At 36.1% G+C, this 27269-nt stretch overlaps 3 protein-coding genes across 3 annotated transcripts in view; all 3 read right to left on the bottom strand.

The window, feature by feature from the left end:
- Nucleotides 1–13810, bottom strand: part of LOC113650569 (histone H2B-like) — a 28349-nt gene extending 14539 nt beyond the window's left edge. The window contains exon 1 of the mRNA XM_047801547.1: nucleotides 13273–13810. Within this exon, the coding sequence (XP_047657503.1) occupies nucleotides 13273–13500 (228 nt within the window). The 5' untranslated portion in view covers nucleotides 13501–13810. The remainder of the gene's footprint in view (nucleotides 1–13272) is intronic.
- LOC113650532 (lactose-binding lectin l-2-like) overlaps nucleotides 1–27269 on the bottom strand; it is a 214377-nt gene that overhangs the window by 101118 nt on the left and 85990 nt on the right. The gene's annotated exons all lie outside the window — the stretch shown is intronic.
- On the bottom strand, nucleotides 5840–11867 carry LOC113650576 (macrophage mannose receptor 1-like). The gene is made up of 13 exons (XM_047799789.1): nucleotides 11386–11867; nucleotides 11213–11241; nucleotides 10220–10609; nucleotides 9757–10107; nucleotides 9291–9665; nucleotides 8846–9211; nucleotides 8261–8647; nucleotides 7716–8132; nucleotides 7203–7577; nucleotides 6730–7092; nucleotides 6509–6520; nucleotides 6294–6376; nucleotides 5840–6057 (listed from the first exon to the last, which is right to left on the bottom strand). Exons 1-13 carry the CDS (start codon nucleotides 11388–11390, stop codon nucleotides 5977–5979), a joined length of 3234 nt encoding a protein of 1077 aa, XP_047655745.1. The 5' UTR covers nucleotides 11391–11867; the 3' UTR covers nucleotides 5840–5976.

The raw sequence follows: 27269 nt of genomic DNA, 5'->3' as shown, positions 1-27269 counted from the left end.
GGAGCAGTGGGGTGTCAAGTGTGAATGTGTGGTAAATGGTTTACATGGCTCAAGGGGTCAGGTAGGAGGGCCCCTTAGCAGAATTTTGCTTAGGGCCCCAGAGAGATCAGGATCGGCTCTGGATATGAGACAGTATTTTAAGTGTAGATTAAAGTTTTGATGTAAATTAAAATTTCATTTCAAATCCATTGTGTTTGAAAACAATCCTTGACACAATCCTTTATTTAGTGTTTCTTTATTAGCATTTCATTTAGTCAAACTTTAATCAATGCACCAATAAATCTCAGTAATAAATGCATTGAATTACTAAATGCTAAATAGTCCCATAGTATTCCTAAAACATACATAATCGGTTCCTATACAGACCTATCCATACCTCATAGCCATACATGATACTCAGTATCTGCTTAAGTTCATTCTCGTTTCTCACACTGGCAAGGTCTATGTAATTTTCTCTGCAGAATCTCTGAGCGTCTTCCCAGGTCATGCTGTTATAAATCTGAACATATATGTTTGTACCCAAGATTGAAAACATCGTGATAGTCACCTATAGGCAAATTATGTGTTATTATTAATATTCATAAGCCAATATCAGCTATAATAGCAACTTTAAACACTGCACAAATTTTCCCACACACATAGTTTATCATTCTTACCATTATAACAAACAAATAGATTTCTGTCATTACAAGACTTGTCAAACCATTCCCCTTTGTTGTTCATGGAAACACAAAGCTCTTTTCCATTATAGTTATCAGGTTGATGGTACCATCCTCTGAAGTCTCTCACTCTCCCCCCTGGTAGAAGGCATCATCATCCAGAGACCATCTCCAACTGTCCACATCATCATACAGTTCAATCCAGGCTAAACCTGAGTAGCTGCCATTTACTGTGTCAAGGAGTGTGTTTATTTCCTCCATGTTATCAATAGTAGCTAGGTCAGTGTAATTCTCTCTGCAGTATCGCTGTGCTTCAGTCCAGGTCTTATTCTCATTAAGAAAGTGATATAGATGAGAAAATTTTAGGACATTGCTAAAAAAGGTAACAAAAATGTAATAAACATTTGTTCACTTAAATATTTATAGCAGTTTGAATATATATAACATTATAATAATGTTAATATTAGTGTTATGATCAGACAATGTTCAGATCATAATTCGAAAACTTTTAAAGCAGCAAACAAAAATTTACTCACTGCTGTAACAGAGGAATGGAAAACCTTTACTACAATTTTCATCTGTCCATTTCCCAGAATCATTAAATGACACAGCAGTACAGGATTCATTCTATGCATAATTATCTGGTTGTCCAGGTTTCCAGTTGCTGAAAGAAGAGTTGCTTTGATCTGACCAAGACCTGGTTTTGTACAGGCCGATCCAAACAAGGTAATAATAATAATAATAATAATAATAATAATAATAATAATAATAATAATTAGTTGTTGTTATTATTATTATTATTATTATTATTATTATTATTATTATTATTATTATTATTATTATTATTATCAGATTGACTTAATAATAACCCGATCCTGTAATTCTGTCTCGTTCCTAATGCTGACCAGATCTGTGTAATGTTCTCTGCAGTATCTCTGAGCTTCAGTCCAGTTCATGTTCTGTTTAACCAAAACATAGCTTTCACTGCCATTCACTTTACCTAAAAGAGATAAATGCAATATATATAACTGAAAAACTTTTACATGGAATATGTGGTATGTAATTGTTTAGATCTAAATCTAGCTTTAAATCCAAAGCTATTGGTTATTATATTTTATATTAACTATGATAAAACTATAATTAAAAAATACATAGCTGTTTTGCTTACCATCAAAACAAATAAATGACAGTTCAAGATCGCAAGACTCCTCACTCTATTGTGTAGAGTAACTCGAAAAAACTACACATAAACCATTCCCATTCCAGTTCGTTGGTTTGTTTATATACTAGTTTCTAAAGTTTCTCTCTCCATTCGTGTAGTAAGAATCATCACCCAGAGACCATTTCCAGCTCTTTAGATCATCATACAGTCCAATCCAGGCTAAACCTGAGTAGATGTTATATGCTGTGGCTGTGTTAAGGAGTCTTGTCACATCTTCTATACTGTTAATGGTGGCCAGGTCAGTGTATTTGTCTCGGCAGTATCTCTGAGCTTCAATCCAGGTCTTATTCTGATTAATAAAGTGATACTGGTAGAGGGAACATGAGGATGCTGTGCAAGATTCTTTAAAAGACAGAACAACAAAATATCTACTGATTAATAAAAATGTCAGTATTGTGTATGTAGGTTTTACATTTAAATATTATGTAAAATAAAAACTTCAAGTGGCCATAATGTTTCACTGCTGTAAATATGCTTTTGGGACAAAGTATTAAGGCTTAGGCAGTGTTTTAGAAAACAAAATATACATGAATTTATTTATTTACATATCAAATTTATACTTCTAAATTTTCAAACACTGAACATCCTATGATTTGTTAAAAGATGTGAAATCCTAAATAATCAAAATCAAAAGATAAATTGAAGTTTTTCTCTGGAAAGTTACGAATCTCCATACTGTGCAATAATCAATAAACAAAGGCTGATTAAATGAACTCATTCTCATAGCAGAAAAAAGGGATTGTGGTTATGCAGCTCTCATCTGTCCAGTAGCCTGAATCTGTGAGAGATACAGCAGTGCAGGGCTGAAAACCATATTCCCAATAAACATATAACCATTATCTGGCTGTTCAGGTATAAACTGAGTGGCTGGTCTCCAGTTTTCATACACAGATTCCTGTTTGTCTGACCAGAGTCTGGTTCTGTATAGACTCAATCCAAGTGTTAAAGCCACCTGTGAGATTAAGGATTTGTTAATTATCTGCTTGGTTCCTCACACTGGCCAGGTCTGTATAATACACTCTGCAGTAATGCTGAGCCTGTGTCCAAGACATGGGCTGATTAATCAATGTGAAACAACAACAACAAAAAATATGACAGTTTAATCCTTTGTTAAACTTATTATATATTCTCACCATCATAGCAAACAAATTGAAAATAATTGTAACGGTTTCCATCAGACCAGGTTCCATCAGATGTAATATAAACACACATCTCGTTTCCATTGTAGTTATCAGGTTGATGGTACCATCAACCTGATGGTGGCTTCTGTATATACCAGTTTCTAAAGCTTCTCTCTCCCTCCTTATAGAAAGAATCATCATCCAGAGACCATTTCCAGCTGTTCAGATCATCATACAGTCCAATCCAGGTTCGCTTGCTGTTCCTGATGTCTATTATGTTTGTAAGGGCCAAGTCCTCTTCAGTGTTATTAATAGAGGCTAAATCAACATAATTCTCTCTGCAGTATCTCTGTGCTTCAGACCAGGTCTTATTCTCATTAAAGAAGTGATACTGACGAGGAAGACAGACACCAAGGCTGAAAAACCCTGTAAAATAAATAATACCAGTTTTTACATAATGAAAGTAACTCGAGGTCACTGAAGCTCTGATTTACTAAGATCAAAAATAAAATGAACTAATTTACATGTGCAATTAGATAAATTTCTTCTTTCTACTCATTGGACATGTTGCTAGTGATTTAAGATGGATTTTTTTATCTGTAAGTTATCACATAAGACTGATGCATATACAGTGGGTATAAAAAATAATCACCCCTTTCAAAACAATCACAATTTGTAGCTTTGCAACATGAAATGATGACAAACACAATTTTTATTTTATCGATCTGTATGTACACATTGCAACTTGTAAAATCCAAGCAAAAGATCTAACAGTAACAGGTCAAAAAAAAATAAATGTAAATAAAAAATCAGAATCACTGAGTTGGATAAAGGATCACTGCCTATTAAAAATGACTGGTAAACTCAATAAGCCAATAAGTTTAAAATAATATTCTGTAATGGTACAATGTACACTCCATCATCTAATTAAATAATTAAAACTTCTTATCATTTACATAAATAAACAAATCATCATAATAATGTATATAGAAATATATATATATATATATATATATATATATATATATATATATATATATATATATATATATATATATATAAAATAACAAATAGATATATTTTCTAACACAAAACAAAAGCAGCAGAAGTGGAAACATGGCTCTGGTAGAATACACAGAAAGTGTGATTAAGATATTTATATACATTTTAAAATATTAACTAACTAATATTAAATGTTTTTATAGTAAAAGAGTCATGTTGTGGAATATTTGTGAAGCTTTCTATTTAAATATATTTACCTCATGGATCTGTGCTTTCTGCTGTTTGCTTCTGTTTGCCACTTGATTTAATTTCAACAATAAATAAAGATTAGGAAGAAAAGTATATGTGAAGGACTTAGAAATATGTAGAAAAACTGGTTACTGAATGTAGCATGTATCATTGAATGTATCATTACAGACGTTATTGTCACCAAAAGAGGTGGAAACTGTCAGCAAACCCGCCCATCCTTCTCGTATTGCCCAGTAAGAATACAGGTGTGTTCGGTTTGATTCGGCGGTCCTGAACGTGTACAACGTTTTACAATTAAACATAATAATGCTGAGGTGTCTTGTGGTAAATGCCAGTGGATTTTATTGTCCCGTGGTTGGTTATGACATGGTTCTGCTTATTTATTTATTTATTTATTTATTTATTTATTTATTTATTTATTTATTTATTTATTTATTTATTTATTATATATTGAGTTACTGAGCGTTTCACTCACGTTAATGCTGTGACTTCAGCGCCATCTGCTGGGAGGGAAAATGTATTTAATCAATTAAAATGTATAACAGCGATGGGCAAACTTTGTGGGTCATAAATAAAACTAGTCTCCACAAACAAAGCAAAAGATAATTTCTATTCTATTTATATAATATAAATCATATGTGAAACCCAAAAAAGTACTTAAAAAGTAAAGAAAACGTTTATTCAGTTTTAACTGGAACACTACTTTCGTTTTCTTTGGTTCATTCATGGATAAAGTATTATGCACTTAATTATACAGGGTGTCACAAAAGTCTCCTTATATGGGAGAAATGAACTTCACTGCAAAATGTCTTTCAAAATCTATATACATTACAGATTTTTTTTTTCAGATATCCTTTAAGAATGCCTTTGTTAAAGGAAGAATTTATAGAAATCATTGTCATGGATGGATACCGAAGATCTCACAAGGAGCCAAAGTTACGATAGGTCTGTAAGAGATGTGAGTGTTTAAAAAATGGTAATCATGTAGAGGAGGTTCAGTTACCTTTTACTAACAAATGTTAACTTTCCTCATGTATGGAGACTTTTGTGAGACCTGTATAATCTTTATTATATAAAGCTATTTTGAAAGGATGTTTAAACAAAACAATGTGGTTCTTCACAGCCACAGCAATAAGTAGCTGGATCTATCAGACCTTCTTGGTTTCTCTATAAAAAATAACATATACTTTATTTTCAAACAACATAAAAAATATTTTTCTCTTTGAATAACTTTCACCCAACACAAAACATTTCACACATTCCTTCATTTATTGTTTATTATTAGATTGATATTTAATCAGCACAACCAAAACTACATGGAAACCAATACTGAAAACAATTAATAAATGAAAATCACATATTATCCCTTAAAGCTCATAGCAATATTTTTCATAAGCAAGTTCAGTGATTCTTTTATTCATTTAAAAATTCATTTCAAGAATACCATTAATAAGCAATAAACCCAATAAAATATTACACTGAAGAAATCATGCTCGATCACATATCAGTATAATTACAGTCATTGTTATTAATAATGAGACATTACAGTATGCATTTCAAGGTTTGTAAATATAACTATATACTCGTTTTAATAAAGCTCTACAGAATTTCCAACTGCTCTGGAAGAGAAAGATATCTGAGTAAATGAGTAAATAAAAGATAAATCACCACAAAACCTGGAATTTTCCTGTTATATTTTGAACCTGAATGTAGACTTTTTCCTTCATGGACCGAGCTTATGGATGTTTCTCACATTCACAGTGTAGTTGCTTGAAAGTCCCAGTTTGCTCAATTCTTGTTGAAGCTGACAGAAATATGAAATAATTATATGACTGCAGTAAATACTGTAAAATCCTTTAAGCCACATCTCATCCATTATGAATTTATAATGCTTTAATGTATAATCATTTTGGACAACAGTATTTTTATTGCTAAATACATTTTTACACATTATCTACAAAATAAACTCAATTTAATAAATGGTATTAATATACATTAAATGGACAGATAAAGGAAGACATTATAGGAATGTTAACTTACTTCAATCAGCACCAGCTTTTTAATTTGAGAGTTTAACAGATTTTCATTAGCAGTGACTTTCATTCGCAATCCCATCACAGCACCTTTATAAAATTGTTAATTATAACCAATAAAAAAGGTAAACAAAACTTCAATAAGTATTCACTTAGTAAATTAAGATATAATAGATATCTCTATTAATTTTTCATCTACACATAAGTAGTGTTTTTGCTTACCTGGAGTGAATGCTGCCAGAGCATAAGGAACACATGTTAGGATTAGAAAACATCTGGTAATCTTATTCCAGCTGCAAACATTGCTATCGCTAACATTCATAATCATATTTAGACATCCAGCTTCTAGTAGATTTATTCTTATATTAGTCTAATATATTGGATTAGTATTACTATTTTTATGTATTATTTTTTAAAATAATTTAAAATGGAGATCAACTCACTAGTGTAGCAGATAAAAGGGAATCTGGCAAAACAGTTTTCATCTGTCCATCGGCCAAGATGATCCAAAGCTGTACAGTGTTGATTTCCAATTTCTCCAGTTGAATACCAACCATTATCAGGTTCTGGTGTTGGTTCTGGATTCATTGGTATCCAATATGTAAAGGTTGAGTTGCTCTGATCTGACCATAACCGGTTCCTATACAGACCTATCCATACGCCATAGCTGTTTGTGATGCTCAGTATTTGCTGAAGTTCGGTCTGATTTCTCACACTGGCCAGGTCTGTGTATCTCATTCTGCAAAGGTTCTGAGCTTCTTCCCAAGTCTTCTGATCATAAAACATTACATATGTGTTGTTCATACCTATTATTGAGAGAATTATAAAGTTACACACAAAAGCTGTTTTTTAAACATTGTTTTTAGTACATAAAACGCAGATTAAATTAATGTTTCATTTGCCTGGCAGAGCTTACCATTATAGCAAACAAATGAATTTCTGTCAGTACAAGGCCTGTCAAACCACACCCCACCATAATCCATGATTACACACATCTCATTTCCATTGTAATTATTAGGTTGATGGGACCATCCTCTGAAGTCTCTCTCTCCCTTCTGGTAGAAAGCATCATCATCCAGAGACCATCTCCAGCTGTCCATATCAACATACATTCCAATCCAGGCTAAACCAGAGTAGCTGCCATTTACTGTGTTAAGGAGTGTGTTCATTTCCTCCATGTTATCAATAGTAGCCAGGTCAGTGTAATTCTCTCTGCAGTATCTCTGTGCTTCAGTCCAGGTCTTATTCTCATTAACAAAGTGATACTGATGAGAGGAGCTTGAGGGCATTGCTAGAGTAGAATAACACAAATGTTGGTTACTGTGCTCATGTTTTTGAAAAATGATATTTGTTTGTGTTCATTAAGAGCAAGAAATTCTACTAAAAATTGCCACTAAAGATAATATAGAAATCTCTGTTCTTCACTCACTGCTGTAACAGAGGAATGGAAAAGCTTGACCACAGTTTTCATCTGTCCATTTCCCATAATAATAATCATCATTAAATGACACAGCAGTACAGGATACAGTTTGTCCATAATTATCTGATGGTCCAGGTTTCCAGTTGGTAAAAGAAGAGTTGCTTTGATCCGACCAAAAATTGGTTCTGTACAGGCCGATCCAAAAAGCGTAATAATTACTGTACTGACCGTTATAGTAATAGTAATGACCGGAGGTATAATGATAATCATCCTCATTATTAGCTAATAATGATCCTATCTTCTGGTTCTCAGTCTCGTTCCTCACAATGGCCAGGTCTGTGTAATGTTCTCTGCAGTATCTTTGAGCTTCAGTCCAGTTCATGTTCTGATAAACCGGGACATATCTCTCACTGGCATTCACTCTGCCTAAAAGAGAAGAAAGTGGAATTGTGTCGAATATATATATATATATATATATATATATATATATATATATATATATATATATATATATATATATATATATAAACATATATATAAACTGTGGCACTCACCATCAAAACAAATGAATGGAAGTGGTGTAGAACATATATCCACCCACCAAAGAGAAGAATAATCAAAATATACACATAAATTGTTTCCATTCCAGAAGCGTGGTTTGTATATATCCCAATTACTAAAGTTTATTTTTCCGTTATTGTAGAAAGCATCATCATCCAGAGACCATTTCCAGCTGTTCAGATCATCATACAGTCCAATCCAGGCTAAACCTGAGTAGATTCCATTTATTGTGTTAATGAGTGTGTTCATTTCCTCCATGTTATTAATGGTTGCCAGGTCAGTGTAATTCTCTCTGCAGTATCTCTGTGCTTCAGTCCAGGTCTTATTTTCATTAACAAAGTGATACTGATGGTAGGTGCATGATGATCCTGTGCAGAATTCTTTAAAGGAAAAACACCACAATATATTTTTTTTGCAGACAAACAACCTTTTTTTTGTAAAAATTGTGAATTACCAAAAATATAAATGTTAATGTAGAAAATGATTAAAAAAAATGTTTGTGATATTTATATAGTTCAAGTGGATAAAGATTCATATTGTGCAATAATAAAAAAAAAAGTCTGATTAGATGAACTCACTGTTATAGCAGATAAAAGGGAAGGTGGATAAGCAGTCCTCATCTGTCCAATGACCTGAGTCTCTGAATGAGACAGCAGTGCAGTGCTGATTTCCGGCTTCCCAGGGATTATTAATACCATTGTCTGGCTGTTGATAGGTGGCTGGTCTCCAATTTTCATATGTGGATACCTGTTTGTCTGACCAGAGTCTGGTCCTGTATAAACCAATCCAAGCCACAGTGCCAAATGTAAGGTTTAAGATTCTTTGATTATCTGTTTGATTTCTCACACTGGCCAAGTCAGTATAATGCTCTCTGCAATAATGCTGAGCTTTCGTCCAAGTCATTGGCTGGTTTATCCATGTGTAATTTTCTGTTCCATTGTTTCCTGATAAGAAAAGCCAATAAATGTGCTCAGTAACACTTAAACCAAAATCTATTCTCATAAATTGATTTCATTTTCTCACCATTATAACAAATAAATGTTAAATGTGCTCTGCAGTCTCCATCAAACCAGGTTCCATCAGATATAATGTAAACACACAGCTCATTTCCAAAATAGTTATCATTTTGATGGTACCATCCTCTGAAGTCTCTCTCTCCCTTCTGGTAGAAAGCATCATCATCCAGAGACCATCTCCAGCTGTCCTCATCACCATACAGTCCAATCCAGGCTAAACCTGAGTAGCTGCCATTTACTGTGTTAAGGAGTGTGTTCATTTCCTCCATGTTATCAATAGTAGCCAGGTCAGTGTAATTCTCTCTGCAGTATCTCTGTGCTTCAGTCCAGGTCTTATTCTCATTCACAAAGTGATACTGATGAGAGGGTACTGATGACATTGCTAGAGTGGGATAACACAAATGTTGGTTACTGTGCTTACTTTCTACTGAAAATTCCCATTATAGATAAATTCAATACAGAAATCTACTCACTGCTGTAACAAAGGAATGGAAAAGCATGGCTACAATTTTCATCTGTCCAATTCCCAGAATCATTAAATGACACAGCAGTACAGGTTTTAGTCTGTCCATAACCATCTGGTTGTCCAGGTTTCCAGTTGCTGAATGAAGAGTTGCTTTTATCTGACCAAGACCTGGTTCTGTACAGGCCGATCCAAAAAATGGTATGATATGTTTTATTATACATTGATTTAATCTCCTGGTTCTCAGTCTCATTTCTCACGATGGCCAGGTCTGTGTGATGTTCTCTGCAGTATCTCTGAGCTTCAGTCCAATTCTTGTGCTGATTGACCAGGACATATATTTTACTGGCATTCACTCTGCCTAAAAGAGACAGTAGAAATATAGGGAACCTGTACTTTTACAGAAAATATGTACTGAATATAAAGCTAACTTGTGTTTCTTCATAAAGCATATTCAAATCTGCTTTACTCACCATCAAAGCACATGAAATGAATCATTGTGGAACAAGGTATCTCCCACCAAGCTCCATCATAAGTAGATACACACACACACATAATCATTGCATACCAGCCTCTTGGCTTCTGTATAAGCCAGTTTCTAAAGCTTCTCTCTCCCTCCGTGTAGAAAGAATCATCATCCAGAGACCATTTCCAGCTGTTCAGATCATCATACAGTCCAATCCAGGTTCGCCTGCTGTTCCAGATGTCTGTTATGTTTGTAAGGGCCAAGTCCTCTTCAGTGTTATTAATAGAGGCTAAATCAACATAATTCTCTCTGCAGTATCTCTGTGCTTCAGACCAGGTCTTATTCTCATTAATAAAGTGATACTGACGAGGAAGACAGACACCAAGGCTGAAAAACCCTAAAAAAAAACATAAAACCAGTTGTTACATGATGAATATAACTTGAGGTCACTGAAGCTCTGATTTACTAAGATCAAAAATAAAGTGAACTAATTTACATGTGCAATTAAATATAGAATTAAATTAAGATAAATTTATTCTTTGTCTTGCTAGTGATTTAAGATGGATTTATTGATCTGTAAGTTATCACATAAGACTAATGCATATACAGTGGGTATTCAAAATAATCACCCCTTTCAAAACAATCCCAATTTTTAGCTTTGCAACATGAAATGATGACAAACACAAATTTTGTTTTATCCATCTGTATTTACACAATGCAACTTTTAAAGATCTGACAGTAACAGGTTAGAAAAAAATAAATAAATAAAAAATCAGTGAGTTGGATAAAGGATCACACCCTGATTAAAAATGACTGGTAAACTCAATAAGCCAATAAGCTTGAAATAACCTTCTGTAATGGTACAATGTGCTCTTTTCATCATTTCATTAAAATGTCTTTTCATTTACATAAATAAACTAATCATCATCATTATATTGTATATAGAAATATACACATGATAGCAATTAGATATCTTTTATAACACACACATAACACTCACCCAAAAGCAGCAGAAGTCGAAACATTGCTCTGGTAGAATACACAGAAAGTGTGATTAAGATATTTATATCAATTTTAAAACATAATAAAGCTAACTAATATTAAATGTTTCTATAGTCAAATGAGTCATATATGATGGAATATTTGTGAAGCGTTCTATTTAAATATATTTACCTCATGCATCTGTGCTTTCTGCTGTTTGCTTCTATCTGCCACTTGATTTAATTTAACACTAAATAAATATTATGAAGAAAAGCATATGGGAAGGACTTAGAAATATGTAGGAAAACTGGTTACTGAATGTATTGAATGATTCAATTCCAAATGAAGGTGCTAATTAAAATAACTGAAACTATAATTAGGTTCTATGAGATACTGTCAGGTAACATATTTGTATGTTTGTTTGTCATACGTTATGACAGAGACTGTGGCTGAGATTATGTGGTGGTTTGTTCACTTTATGCTTTGGTTTCCTTTTCTGAAGGTTTGCATTGTGAATGCTGTAATCTTGATTCCACTGACAGCACTTTCATCTCCATGCCACTTGTCCTTACAATTTAGCTAACTGGTGGCCATCTGTGGTTTTGTTTTAGCTGATTTCTATATTTTTTCTTGGGCTGAGAGCTTTTAATTAATTGTGACCTGTGCTGAACTTAGTCCCAGTGGTAGTTCTAGCTAGGATGAAACACCCCCCCCCCCCCCACACACACACACACACTTTAACTTTTATTACAGTACACGATTTGAAATTGAAACAATACAAATAAATATTATAAAATGGATAACAATAATAAAATACTTAGAAAATTCTAAAATAATAAATTAATAGTAAATAATTTGACAATAAACTGGCATCAGTATCTAAATAAAAGCATATGGGCATACATTTACATGTGCTATAGATTAGTTATATTACTTACAAATTGTAAACAAAATCTGCAAAATAAAATTACACACACACACACACACACACACACACACACACACACACACACACACACACACACACACACACACACACACACACACACACACACACACACAGGAATGCTGCTGGGGAGAAGTGGAATGCTGACCAACAAACTCATGCGCCTCTCACAAACTTTTGCCAAAGTTGGAAACTTACAGTGACTTAATGAACTATTGAATCTGATGTGAATCACAGATATATTATTAAAGTTTAAGGACAGTCACAGTAATTGAGTGTTTACTCACCTGGGGTCTCATTTATAAAGCGTGCGTACGCACAAAACGGGGCTGGAAACGTGCGTACGCCGGTTTTCGCGCCAAGGTTGTGATCTATAAAAAACAAACTTGACGGGAAAATGTGCGCACCTATAAGCAAACTTTGAGACGTGCGTACGCACAATCTGGAGACAAAAGGGAATTGGCGACACAGATGGTGAGGTCGTGAACTGAAGTTAGATTGTAGAAAATTCATGTGAGAAGAACGATTATAAAAATTAATGACATTAAATTTTCACTCCATTTCATACATTATATCCACATTATCATGAAGATTAAATCCAACAGTGTTATTTGTCGATTGTTTTAGGCTATATACATCTAGTATAATCCAAACGTAATTCAAAATGTATTAAAAAAATAAATAATAATAATAATAATAATAATAATAATAATAATAATAATAATAATCAGCGCTACTCCGTCCAGGGTGCATCCTTCCTTGATGCCCAATGACGCCTGAGGATAGGCACATAGGCACAGGCTCCCCGTGACCCGAGTAGTTCGGATAAGCGGTAGAAGATGAATGATTGAATGAATGAATGAATGAATGAATGAATGAATGAATGAATGAATGAATGAATAATCAGCGCTGCCTTACAGTCACATTGTCCACAACGGGAACGCAGGAGGAGATGGCGCGACTACATGTCATACAGAATAGTATGAAATACCCATTTATTAGAGAACTGCAGAACACAGTGTAAAAACTAAATATTTTCCTTAATGCACATATATCATAAAATGTCAAAGTCTGCAAATACAGTCATGAAGCACAATAGAAATTTCTATACTTCTACATAAATTAAGACAGACTTGAGTCCTGGAGCAATCAGCGGCAAGTGGAGCAGAGGAAGTGAAATTCTGTGGCAGCGGCTCCTGCTGCTGAGCTGCCAGGGCGACCCTCAACTCTCCGAGAAGCAACAGACGCACGGCAGTCTGGATGTCCTTATAGGTGGCGGGGTTGTTGTGGCGAGGCGGACAAGAAGACTCAAGGGCGATGCGCTCAACAATGTCGTCGACGAACGAGTCCGTGATGCCCATGGCCTTAGAGGAGATACCGGGACCAGAATGCACCTGCTTCAGGCCTTTACATGCTGTTATCTTGGCTGGTCTTCGCTGGTTCAGACATGGTGTTGCTGTGCAAGTGAACTGCACGAGAATGAGTAACACCCACCTAGCGGCTACAGTCTGACATTGTAATTATGAACAAGAGAACAAATGTGTGTTATCAGAATCAGAACCAGTTTTATTGGCCAAGTGTATTTGGTTCCAGCTGTTTGTGACTCTCAAAAGTAGTAAATATCACTATACTATACAAACTACACAAGATAATGCAGACGATGAGATACGATGAGAGACAATGAAGACAGAATGAGTATTAAATATGAATATAGAATATGACTGGTCAGTTATGTACATAAAGTGTGCAAATAACAATATTGTGCAATATTATGCTTTTTGTACAATATATAGCAGCAGTAAATTTAATTAAAAAAATGAAATTGATAGGTTTAATAAAATACTGTTCTTCCAGTTTCACCGCTGATTATAACAGTTGGGAATGTACTTTAAAATAGTTCTTAATTATTAAATACAATTGCATGAATTATACTTGAATTGAACAGTGTGTAACTAGAGGGAGAAGTTTACATTAAAATATACCTTTTGAAGGTATATAGGGTTTTATTTTTAGAAAGTTATTTTTTTAATACGTGTTCAAATTCTCCATATGCTTGCATAAGTACTTCCAGTTCTGCTGGTGAGAAATATGCAGACCTGCCTGCCATGGTGACTCGTTACTGTATATCTGCATTCTATTGATAATGGCTTAACTTAACTAAGAGTCAGTCAATTTAGAGTTGGTAAAAGTAGCTCATTTCAGCTGTTCTGTAACCGAAAACTTTCAGTTTCAGATCTCAGGGTTCATCAACTCAGAGTTCAAGTTTAAACTCAGAGTTGGTTGAACCACCTTATTGAAACGGGCCCCAGGATCTCTCTCTCTCTCTCTCTCTCTCTCTCTCTCTCTCTCTCTCTCTCTCTCTCTCTCTCTCTCTCTCTCAGAAAACAAATAAGGTCTTCCATTCTGAAACAAAATAAACAACAAATATATTACAAAGCAGACATATATGTAAATATACTGGACAATATAATATAATATATTAAATAATGCATTGTCTTTGTGTAAGAGCTTCTGGTACACCAGTTCCTACCTACAGTGTATGTGTGTGTGTGTGTGTGTGTGTGTGTGTGTGTGTGTGTGTGTGTGTGTGTGTGTGTGTGTGTGTGTGTGTGTGTGTGTGTGTGTGTGTGTGTGGTTGTACTCTGCCTGTGGCCCGAGATGCTGCTATAGGCTCAAAAGAGCGCAGTAACAGATGCGGCACATTGTGTGGTTCACATACTGCGGTCAGATGTCGCCATCTAGTGGATGTCTGCGCAAGGAAAATTCCTTCTGAGATATAAAGTCACAATTATGTTTTATTATTATTATTTAAAATGAGGGGGAAACACTACAGGGACAAGGACACAAACAGATAGGAATTAAAGTAGTACATTTTTAAGTTAAAAATGAAAGTCATAATCTTGATAAATAGATGAATATTATCAGTGCCAAAGTATCACAAAAATATACAAATAAAATTATAAAATAATGTGAAAAAGAACCGATTACATCTGTTCACAAGATGTTTTCTAAAGACTTATAAAAATACATTTAACATCATATAATTATTATGCTAATATAACTATAATATAAATATAACAGCTAAGCAGTTGTTAGCATCAACCTAAAGATAACTTAAAAATTCAGATTGACAGCTCAGAGCTTTATTTACATCTGGAATATTATTTCCTTCTTTCAGCTTGTGAAACACAACTCCATCTGGTTGTTTGCACCATTTCCCTGTGATTTTCTCTGTCTTCAAATGATCCTTCAGTTTCTGGTTGATCTGAAGAACAGAATAAAACTTTTAAGACAAAATCATATATTGTTGACTTATAAGAAAGTGTTTTCTTACATCAGAATTAAACCCAGCAAGAATGTTCCACTGAACATAGACAGCATTTAAAAATGTTATACATTAGAGTTATAGTGACTGTCATAACATTCAATATATTTGTTTATTGGTTATTGAATGTGATTTTTATTAAATATAATCAAGAACAGACACTATGATGCTTCATGCTAATTTTAATGGTGAAAAAAACAACAACAACAAAAAGAAAAACTCCAAAGGACTTTACTACATTTCACTATATGAAAAGACACTAAAGAAGCAGCCCTCCTGAGTATAGGCCAGGTAAAGGACAAATGATAAATCTGTTCCTTCCCCAGACTAATCACCATGCTCTATTACATAGAATTTGTATTAGTATCATTTACTGAAAGTGGACACTATTAATACACAATTAGTTATATGTACTGATATATCTATTAAAATAAGAGGTGAAAATCATAAAAATTTAGGAGGGGGAGAAGCAGCTATAGACAGATTATTGCTTTAATGATCCAAACGAGAACATGAGGACTCGGGACACAAAGGGACAGGGGAGCTAGACTCAGAAAGGTAGGAGAACACGGACAGTGAAAAGTAATGAACAGAATTAAAAACCTAGTGTTGTCTGTTTTTTTTTTAGCTAAACAAATTGACAGCAAGAAAATCTAGTTGCACACCCTAATCTAAACTAACCAAAAGTATAGTGGGTGGCACTTGGCCTCTTAGGTCTACATCAGGGTCATCTCTCTGCCCACTGGTGTTTTTGTCTCTTTTGTCCAATATTTTATATGACTGAACTGATAAACAGTGAACTTTGGCAATTCAGGTGGATTACAGACTATTTATATGAACTGTTAGTAAACATTTTAAGGGACGTTTCATATAAGAGCTCGTTCTGAACTGAGATCTCATGATTTCTTAATGTGAATATTTGAAACGTTGAGAATTTCAATAAATGCTGTTGTAAATTCTTTTTTTTAACTACTTTCATGTTATTAGTTACTCAAACAGAGGTAATAATGAATCATAAAAAACAGTGTTTGATTTCTTTATCACTACCTGCAGTTTTACTGAGATCTGTCAGTAGTGTTTAACGTGTTATTTTTTATATAGACCTTTTGTGATGTTCCATTTATATTACTTTGGGTTGGGTTTTTCATTGGTCCCAACAGATTCGCATGGTAATATCCGTCTCTTGGAGCCTCCTGTCTCAACAGAACACCAGGTAGTTGTAAGTAGCCTACTCAATACACCAAAAATTATGACAAATAGTATTATAAAGTGTACTTTATGAAACGCTCATCTTCACAGGATTATCTCTTCTGCTGCAACAGAGAGGCCTACAGAGTGTAGAGGAACAGCAGGAGGAAGGTCCATAAACTTCTGGTGCACAGATGAACACAGTTCAGTGAGGTACAGTAAATGCCACAGTTTAATTCTGTAGAATTTTAGAACTACATTATGTAACTCTAATCTACTGTATTTTCAGTTGCCAGTTAAAGAGTTATACAAACGTATTAAAAAAATAGAAAAAAGCAGCAAAGAACTAGTATACTTGGTCCGCCAGATCCGAAAGGCAGATCTGGAAATCGAGATTCTGAAACAAAAGAAAAAGGTGAGTGTATGGTCTAGGAAGTATTGAAACTAAATTAAAATCTAACTTTTTTTTTTTTGGAAATAAAGACCACCATATAAGTTTTTGTGATTTTGTGATTATTCATTTTCCTTTTTTGTTTTGTGGTGGTGGTGGATATCATGATTAATTAGCCTTACTAATATGTTCTGCATTCCCGATGTTCAACAGAAAACTACTATTTGCAAAGAAACGTAAGGCAATGGAAAGCATCTGCTCGGATGTAAGAACACGGCGGCGATGGCTGATGTTTCTGATGTAAGGATGAATGAGATTATGGATGTATTTTAGTGACTGTAAAGAAAAACGGTACCGCTCAAATAAAAATGCACAGGGATATGACAAAAAATCCACTCTGGGCCTCAAAATCTTCTCCCGATGTAAATGTAACTCCCTACAAATTAATAAATCCTCTTCATCAACAGGATCATCTGTAAAAGGCTATTTCATTCCCTTTAATTCTCTCTGCGTAACTGAAATGTGTGCAATGAATGAGGTGTTTAAACATCGCTTCCTCTTTAAAAAAGGGAAGGAGGCCGACGGAAACTCCGAGTTTACCAAAGAAAACCTGGTTCACAGATTAAGTTACTATGGTAACTGACTCTGATTATAAGTTACCTCTCCTTCAGAAACGGGCTTGACTTAACCTGCTTTCTCGGGTTTAACATATCTCCCTTTCTGAAACGGAAAACCCAGAGTTTCCCCTCATTTCAGGGTTAACAAACAAAAGTTTTCACTTAACCTGCTTTCTGAAACAGGCCCCTGGAGTAATTTGTTTGTTTATTGAACCTTGTTAAGTCCACCAAGCTGTTATTTAGACCCTGATAAATAAAAACAGGGAAATGAAGAAGGGTATGTTTTCTTTTTCACAGGACTGTGGATTAATTTTATTGGCCATAAAATATCAAGTCTGTGATCTTCAATCTTGTATTTATTATAACAAATAAATCTCAGATGTAAACAAAACTGTCACGGAACTCATGTTCATAGACCTGAATGAAAAAGCTGTGATAGTGAATCTGGAAGTAATGAACAGCTCTTCATATTGTAGAAACAGATGAAAATGTAGATTATGCATTAAATTATTTATTCTGACAAAAACAGCTATTCAAATGTTTGCAACCTGCATTTCATTAAACCTTTAATATATATTCATATCCTTTACATTCTTGCTGCAACTTTATAATTTTACACCTTTAAAAATTCTCTGTAATATGTAATAAAACATAATGACTATTGTAATGACAGGTCGTGAGACGGAGGATCCATTTGCACACTCTTTAATTCAAGCTCAAGGTACAACAGACTTAGGTCAGAATCAGGAAACACAATATCGAAGATGAGGCAAAAATCAGAAACAGTAATGCAAGCACGAGATCGTGGCAGGCGGCATACAATTATAGAATGGAGCAAAATCAAAACAGAGTCAAAAACCAGGAATACACAGACAGAAAAACGCTCAGACCGATAGCAGAGGCAAATCCGGACCTCACAGAGAAAGGAAGTTCAAGTTCATGCTTTATAGGAAGCAGGTGATTGAAAGCAGCTGGTGGTGTAATCATGACAGGAGCGGTGGTTTGTGGGAGAAGGTTCCCTCTGGTGGCGGTCGGGAGGCGAGGCAGGTGCTTCATCCATAACAACTATAATGACACTGAGCATCTTGATAGATAAGATAAATTCTCTTCCTTCTGGGCAATCATCCAAGCCAAGCTTAATAATGATGCAGCTATAATAAATAATCTCCACTCTGTTTTTTGCTTACCTTTGTCTGTAGCATGTTTATCATTACAGAAGACCAGACCCAATACCGGAAGGACGATGAACGTTCCAGCATTGGATCCCATTTACAAACTAGTGGACCTTCTTTGCTAATCGCTACAATCCAGCACCACCACACCTGTCACCTGTCTTCCTCTGCCACTGTGGTCGCATACCCCATGGTCAGCCTGGCGCCCTTCTCTGGTTCGGCGGAGAATTGCCTTTCTAGGGTATAATGTATCAGCTACCAGAATTTCTATGGACAAGGGGAAGGTGAAAGCCATCCAGAATTGGCCAATTCCCTGCACCATCCAGGAGCTTCAACACTTCCTAAGCTTAGCTCCCAAACTTTGGAATAGTCTTCCTGATAGTGTTCGAGGCGCAGACACACTTTCCCAGTTTAAATGTAGATTAAAAACTCATCTCTTTAGTCAGGCGTACACATAATACATCCCATAATATCATGCACCAGTACATCAGACCAGCACATTTTTATGAACAGCAGATATGTTAATCCCTTTCCACTGCTTCTCTCTTTGTACCTATCCCGAGGCATCCAGACACTGTACCAGCTCCCAACGTCCTCTGTGGGACGAAGCCTTTGGACGTCCACTGAGCCGAGGCCGACTCTAAGAACTCTAAGAATCCTGAGACATCTCCAGTTAGACTCTGTGGTACTCAGGAGATCAGAAGTCCTTGAACCTTACACCAATACACATTTAACTGACTGTATATTACAATCACACCCCCAGTGTCACCCATATGAGGATGGGTTCCCCCTTGAGTCCGGTTCCTCTCAAGGTTTCTTCCTTTACCAAGGGAGTTTTTCCTTGCCACTGCTGCCTGAGTCACCTCAGACTTGCTCATAGGGGAATAAATACATACACACTGTGAACTATATACATCTAATAATAATCTAGAATTTTTATTCTGTTAATTCTTATTTCTTTTATTATTCGTTAATTCCTTCATCATTAATTATGTTTACCTTCTGCTCTATGTTTATGTTCTGTAAAGCTGCTTTGAGACAATGTCTATTGTAAAAAGCGCTATACAAATAAACTTGAATTGAATTGAATTCCTGAAATTTGCTAATTTCTACAGACGTTTTATCCACAACTTCAGCCTCATAGTCACACCCCTCACTTCACTTTTTCGAGGTAAACCGAAGTCCCTGTCCTGGTATCCCTTAGCTACAAAGTCCTCCGAAGAGCTGAAAAAGCCTTCACCAAAGCTCCTGTTCTCATTCATCCCAATCCATAACTTCCCTTCATCGTAGAAGTAGACGCCTCCACTGCAGCTGTCGGGGCAGTCCTCTCACAACCCCACAGTAAGACCCATGTACTCCATCCATGCCCCTTCTTCTCTCATAAGTTCACCCTGGCAGAGGTCAATTATGACATAGGTAACCGCGAACTTCTAGACATAAAACTTGCCCTGGAAGAATGGAGACACTGGTTAGAGGGCACCCAATCCTCATTTTCAGTGAATCATAAGAATTTACATCTCCGAGATGCTAAGAGATTGAATCCTCACCAAGCTCGCTGGGCCTTGTTCTTTACTCGCTTCACCATCACCTTCCCTCCAGGAGTGAAGAACAAGAAAGCTGATCCTTTACCACACATCCTTATGCTTGATGAGGAATCTAAGCAGCCTGAGAACATTCTTCCAGTGGGTACCTGAAGTGGAAAGTTCTGTCCATCCTCCACCGGAATGTCCACCCAATGTTCAGTTCATACCTTTATCTCAATGCATGCCCCTCATCAACCAAATACATACCTCTGTTGGTACTAGTCACCCTGGTATCAGTTGAACCCTCTCACTCCTTCAGGGGAAGTTCTAGTGGCCCGAGATGGCCCAAGATGTCAGAAAGTTTGTTTTAGGATGCTTAGTCCGTGCCACCACCAAAACTGCTCAACATCTGCCCATGGGAAAACTTCATCCTCTTCCCATTCCCAACTGTCCATGGTCACACTTAGGGGTTGACTTCGCCACAGATCTGCCTGCCTCTGAGGGCAAGACCTGCATCCTCATGTGGCCGACCATTTCTCTAAATCCCTTAAGCTAATCCCCCTCAAAGCCCTCCCCACTGCCATGGAAACTGCAGAACTCTTCTTCAAGCATGTATTCAGCGATTTTGGAATTCCTGAAGACATTGTCTCCGATTGTGGTACCCAATTCACCTCCAGAGTCTGGAGGTCTTTCTTCCAGCGACTAGGTGTGGCCATAAGCCTCTGCTGCGGATATCATCCTCAATCAGTGGTCAGACCGAGAGGAAGATCCAAGACATCAGTAAATTCCTCCGAGCATTCTGTCAGCTCCACCAGAACACCTGGGGTCAATTTCTTCCATGGGCCGAGTATGCACAGAACTCCCTGAGGCAACAAACTACTGGCTTAATGCCATTTCAGTGTGTATTCAGCTACCAGCCACTTTCTGTCCCTTATCGGATGAACCTTTGGATGTCCAATCAGTCGATTACCGTTTCCGTGAGAGGGTATGGGACTCGCATACCATCATTTGCAGGGAGCTGTTAGAAGACACAAGAGGGCAGCAGATATTCATCGTTCATCCACGCCATCGTACCAAGTGGGGCAGAAGATACTGTTGTCCACTAGGAACACCAGTCCCACGCTTCCCTGCAAAAAGCTGAGTCCCCGGTACATCGAACCCTTCAAAATCATAAAGGAGATCAATCCGGTGGCATTTAAAATCAAACTTACTAGCACTCAGTCTTTCATGTATCTCACTTCAAGCCCTACAACTCACCTGTCTCTCTCCCCTCTCTCCCAGGTCCTGGTGCCAAAGAACTACTTCCTCAAGTTAAGGATTCAGTTACTCAGATCCCGGTGATATCCACTGTGTGTGTGTTTGCGTGTGCTGCAACTGTTTGGTGCTTGGTGTCATTCATTTCTGATTATGTTCACGGACTTCAATAAATTTCCACTCTGTTTGCTCATCGCTACAATCCAGCCCCACCACACCTGTCACCTGTCTTCCTCTGCCACCGTAGCCGCATCCCCCATGGCCAGCCCAACGCCCTTCTCTGGTTCGACAGAGAATTGCCTTTCTAGGGTATAATGTATCAGCTACCGGAATTTCTATGGACGAGGGGAAGGTGAAAGCCATCCAGAATTGGCCAATTCCCTGCACCATCAAGGAGATTCAACACTTCCTGGGATTTGCTAATTTCTACAGACTTCAGCCTCATAGTCACACCCCTCACTTCACTTTTCCGAGGCAAACCGAAGTCCCTGTCCTGGTCTCCCTTAGCTACAAAGTCCTTCGAAGAGCTGAACAAAGCCTTCACCAAAGCTAGTGTTCTCATTCATCCCAATTCACAACTTCCACAACTCCTGTTCTCATTCATCCCTCTCACGGCTACCCTTCCTTCGTCTTTGCTCCGGAGCATTTCGATACTCTCCAATATCTACTTCTTCAAGTTAAGGATTCAGTTACTCTCATTCTGGTGATCCCCTGTGTGTGTGTCAATCATTTCTGATTCATGTTCACGGACTTCAATAATCCTGCACTCTGTCTTAGCTTTGTCTGTAGCATGTTTATCATTATTTATCATTATAGACCCTCGATCACAGACTCGATTAAAGATTTTATTATAACTAATTATGTTTGCCTGTTTTAATCCCAGGCATAGATTCAATTCAATTCAATTCAATTCAATTTTGGACAAAAAAATTATGTAGAAATGCATTTATGTGTTTAATGGGCTTAGATACTGTACATATGTGCCTTTACATTTCCTGTTTCAGTTGCATTTTTATTCGAACAAAGAACTTTGTCTATGCACTGATTATACACTATGATTATAGACTTAAACTATGCAATTCATTCCTGCTGGTTTCCTTAGAACAGTGGTTCCCAAACTTTTTACAGAGACGTACCCCCCAGGGATTTAGCCTCATTCTGCGTACCCCTGGAAGCCGAACACACACACACACTCACTCTCTCTTATAATTGTGGTCTTGATTTTTTTTAAACGTACTGTACATTTAAACACATGTACCTTCATAAAATTAACTTATTTGATCAAACACAACTTTAGTATACAAATCATATATTTTTTTTTAAATTACTCACCATTTAATGAGATGGATGTGCTTGAAATGACTTGCAAAACTCTGGGATGTTTGGTTGTATCAGAGACAGTTTTAATCTTAAAATATTCTCTATGCAGAGTCTGTGTCAATATTTGTTCTTTATGCTGGTGCAGAAAACCCACTTTCACACAGGTATGTTGTCGAGAAGGGCAGTAATGTTTTCAAAGCGCGATCTGCTAAAGCAGGATACTCTGCACACAAGGCTATCCAGAAATCTGGTAGTGATTTTTGTGTAAACTCAATTTTCAAAGTGCCACTCGTAGAGATTTCAATGACACTCTCTTGATCAGAAATGGGCAGGTGTGCTGTGGGGTGGCAGAGAATGGATGGCGAATCCAGTTGTTTGCATTGCTCGTCTCTGGAAAATAACATCATGTATATACCGGACAGCAAATATGGACAGATGGGCAATTTGATTGGATATCACTTTGCTGTGAATACACTAGAGGGGACACGTCTTTATATTTAGTCTGAGAAATACATGTATGGTTGACTATTAAGTGCGGTATAATTACATTGACAGTACATTTTAGAATTTTGTTCACGTACCCCCTCCGTCACGTGGCGTACCCCCGGGGGTATGCGTACCCCAGTTTGGGAACCACTGCCTTAGAACAGTTAAGAGGGAAAAAATATCCTCAACACAGCAGCTGAGATTTACTGAACTTATATGCAAAGTTGAAATGGAAATGAAAAATCTGATATTTGAGACCAAACAAAATGTGTGTCGGTTGGAAGGAAATTGCTGTCATTAAACACAAACCAGATGAGATCCCATAAGAAAGACACATTTAAATAGCATCAACCTATGCTGAATAAATTTCTTAAAGGCTCATATTTTCTAAAGAGTCGAATTATAAAGTAAACACCATTTGTTGGGTGATTAATGAAATGAAAGGAATTAACTGAGATGTTTGTTTATTTTCTGTGAGTTTATTTCAAAATGATAATCATTTATATAATAATTTCATAAACACTAAAGCATGAAGATTTTTTTTATTGATCAAATTAAGTTGCACAGTTAGATTTTTGAAAATTCATCAGTGAGGTAATGCTTGGAGAATTTCAGTAAATCCTTTTGGCACACACAAAGGGATATTGCTTTTTACAGTTAATGTCATTCCAGTCCTTCTATTCTGCAAACAGAAAAAATATAATTTAAAAAATTATTTTAATCAAAAAGCCACACAAAACTTTAATTTAGAAAAGAAACACAATGCAGCTGCAAAAAAAGTTTCTAGATCTGCTTACTCATTCGTTTATTTTCTACCACTTATCCAAACTTCTCGGGTAACGGGGAGCCTTTGCCTATCTCGGGCATCAAGGCAGGATACACCCTGAACGGAGTGGCAACCCATCGCAGGGCACAAGATCTGCTTACTGCCGAAGTTGATATACACACAGAATGATTTGAATGATTTGGTTCTTTCCACTTGGTGAAGGTCAATGTGGTGGCATCAGACCAGAACCATTTAAATTTCTGATAGTAAGAACAGTGGACAGTCTGTTACAGGCTGTAATATTTGATAAAACCTGAGTTTCTTCATCTGCCTTTGTCCATCTATTATTTTATAAAATTTGTTTAATACCTAGCAAACCTGCTGACAGCCAGAAAGGCCGATCCATGTTGGCTTCTCTGCATGGTCATAAGTGCGAATGAGAGCTTTAACAGTTTGATATTCATTCATTTTCTAATATTCATTAATTCAGGTGTAATGCATAACACTAACACACACACACACACACACACACACAAGTGCATAGGTTTTTGCAAGTCATTTCTTCGTGAAGCCACCAAACTGCACTCTTACGCCACTGTACTCAAACTTGCACTTTAGCCTATCTATAGATGTACTGTATATCTGTAGATGTATATACCACTGTATATGTAAAAATATTACATCTCATCTTTGATAAGTAGAAAGTCATATTTCCTAACAGAAATTTCACTGTAAACAAATGAAGTTTAATTTGTAATATCCTGCTCAATAAAGCTAAGAATATTACCAAAGGCTGTTGCTGCTGTAGTGAGAATAAGGAGTAGCACCACTTCAGCCTGACGAGACATAGCTCATAGCTCAGTTTTAAAAAAATACTAAGTGCTGAGTTTGTTTCAAATCAAAACAAATGTCTATTGCTACTGGACAGCAGCCCCAGATTCCATGGAAAAAGGTACCAGTACCTTATTTAACACAGAATGCATAAGGAAATGAGTAAGTGAGTTCTATGCATATACTTTAAGTGACTTTGCTAGAGATCAGTTTCTTACAACTGAGCAATCACGTCTTCAAAGCTTTAAGCTGACTCCACCGACATTATAGTACATAGTCTATAATATTAAATTATTCATGTGCAGTAACAAAATCATTAAGCTTCGCATTAGTTCAGGCAGGCCTCAGAGTCAAGTGCAGCTGCTAATTAGCCGTTTCTGGCGCGCCCAATCCGGTACGACTTCCTTAAATCCCGACCCTTTAAATTCCCTTCGATTTAAAGACCCTTTAAAGTCTCTTCGATTCTCCAGCTGCCGCTCTCCCTGCTCCGTCCATGCATGTGCATGGAAGGTGCACGGGAAAATTAGCCCAGAACAGAACCATACCACCAACACTAACTGTATGCATATCGCTCAATAAACCTTCTTGACAAAGTGGTCCTGACTGAAATTGGGTGAGTGGGCACAAGGCACATTGAGATGGGACAATGTGTGTTTTCAGCATAATATTATCTAACCAAATGATCATTATAAACATAACAAAAGTCCCTTATTGTGAAATATAAGTAATAAGTGTGCCAACTACACCACAACATTAAAGCTGCAACTGCCATTTTCCCCATCACCATGAGCAAGCAAACAGTGTTACAAAACTTATTGGATAAATGGCAAGTGTCTGTTTACAAAACATGTAAAAAACTGTTTTATTATTATTATTATTATTATTATTATTATTATTATTATTATTATTATTATTATTATTCTCTCTTACATCAAACTGTTGTCCTATTTTGTGTCACAGCTAATATTGAATTTTCAATTCAATTAAATGTATTTCTATCGCACTTTTAACAACTGACATTATCTCAGAGTAGCTTTACAAAAGAATAGAAACATATAATAATAATTTCAAAGTTTAAAATTAAGTTACTATTTATCTCTAACATATGTCCTAAGTGATCTTTGGAGAGGAAAAACTGATGATGATATGAGGAATAAACCTTGAGATGAAGCAGATGCAGAAGGGAACCTCATCCTCATTGGGGTGACACTGGACAGTAAATAATGTAAATGCTTTTCTACAATGCTTTATTATCAAGTGAAATTTTCCAACCAAAAGCTGCTGGGGAAATAATAGGTCAGGGTACTTTCTGAGTTCATCATAGACCTAACACTAATTTCTTCCTGCAAATGTTCACTGATGAAGACCTGAGCACAAAGCTGACAGACACAATGGCAGTTCAAAGACAGTATAATAGTCTACAAGTAGTAATATCTACATCAATCCCATGGGTCATGTGTTATCCATGGGTCATATTTATATCTAATAATAATCTTGAATTTTTATTCTGTTAATGCTTTTTCTTTCATTATTCCTTATTTCTTTTATTATTCCTTATGTTTACCTTCTGCTCTATGTTTATGTTCTGTAAAGCTGCTTTGAGACAATGTCTATTGTAAAAAGCGCTATACAAATAAACTTGAATTGAATTGAATTGAATTGAATTATCCATGTAGATCTATCTCCAGCAGACTGCACCACCAAGCGATGAGACTCCAACCAGGGGTAGGACGTCAGGATGGATCAAATAAGTCCAGAAAGAAGAAGTGGACACACAGGGACCTCAGAACACTGAGAGCTCGGGAGTACCATTTATAGGTTTAGAGAAAGAGAATGAGAGAGAGAGAGAGAGAGAGAGAGAGAGAGAGAGAGAGAGAGAGAGAGAGAGAGAGAGAGAGAGAGAGATTTAATATTGTTATATTTAATTAGCCATGTTGAAGTTAACAAAATTTCAGCTTTTGTATTGTTATGCTCAATAGAGTTTGAATGGGTTGCACAGTTATTGTTCTTCCATTCATCCATTTTCTGTAGTACTTTCTTACACATGTACACAGGGAACCCTGAACCTCTCCCATGGTGGAGGACACTCTGGACACTCTGGATCTAACAAATCACACAGCATAGTTATTGTACTTTTATGATTTCTAATGTTTTAATCAATTTAAAATAGAAAACTAAGATTCATATTCATACAATGCTTAGTTGTGCAGAATTGAAAATGTACCACATTAAATTTGAGTTTTATGTATTGTTTTAC

Source organism: Tachysurus fulvidraco, chromosome 1, assembly GCF_022655615.1.
Source record: "Tachysurus fulvidraco isolate hzauxx_2018 chromosome 1, HZAU_PFXX_2.0, whole genome shotgun sequence".
Classification (NCBI taxonomy): Eukaryota; Metazoa; Chordata; class Actinopteri; order Siluriformes; family Bagridae; genus Tachysurus; species Tachysurus fulvidraco.
Note: the sequence above shows the minus strand (reverse complement) of the source record. Positions and strands in the feature narration are given on the sequence as shown.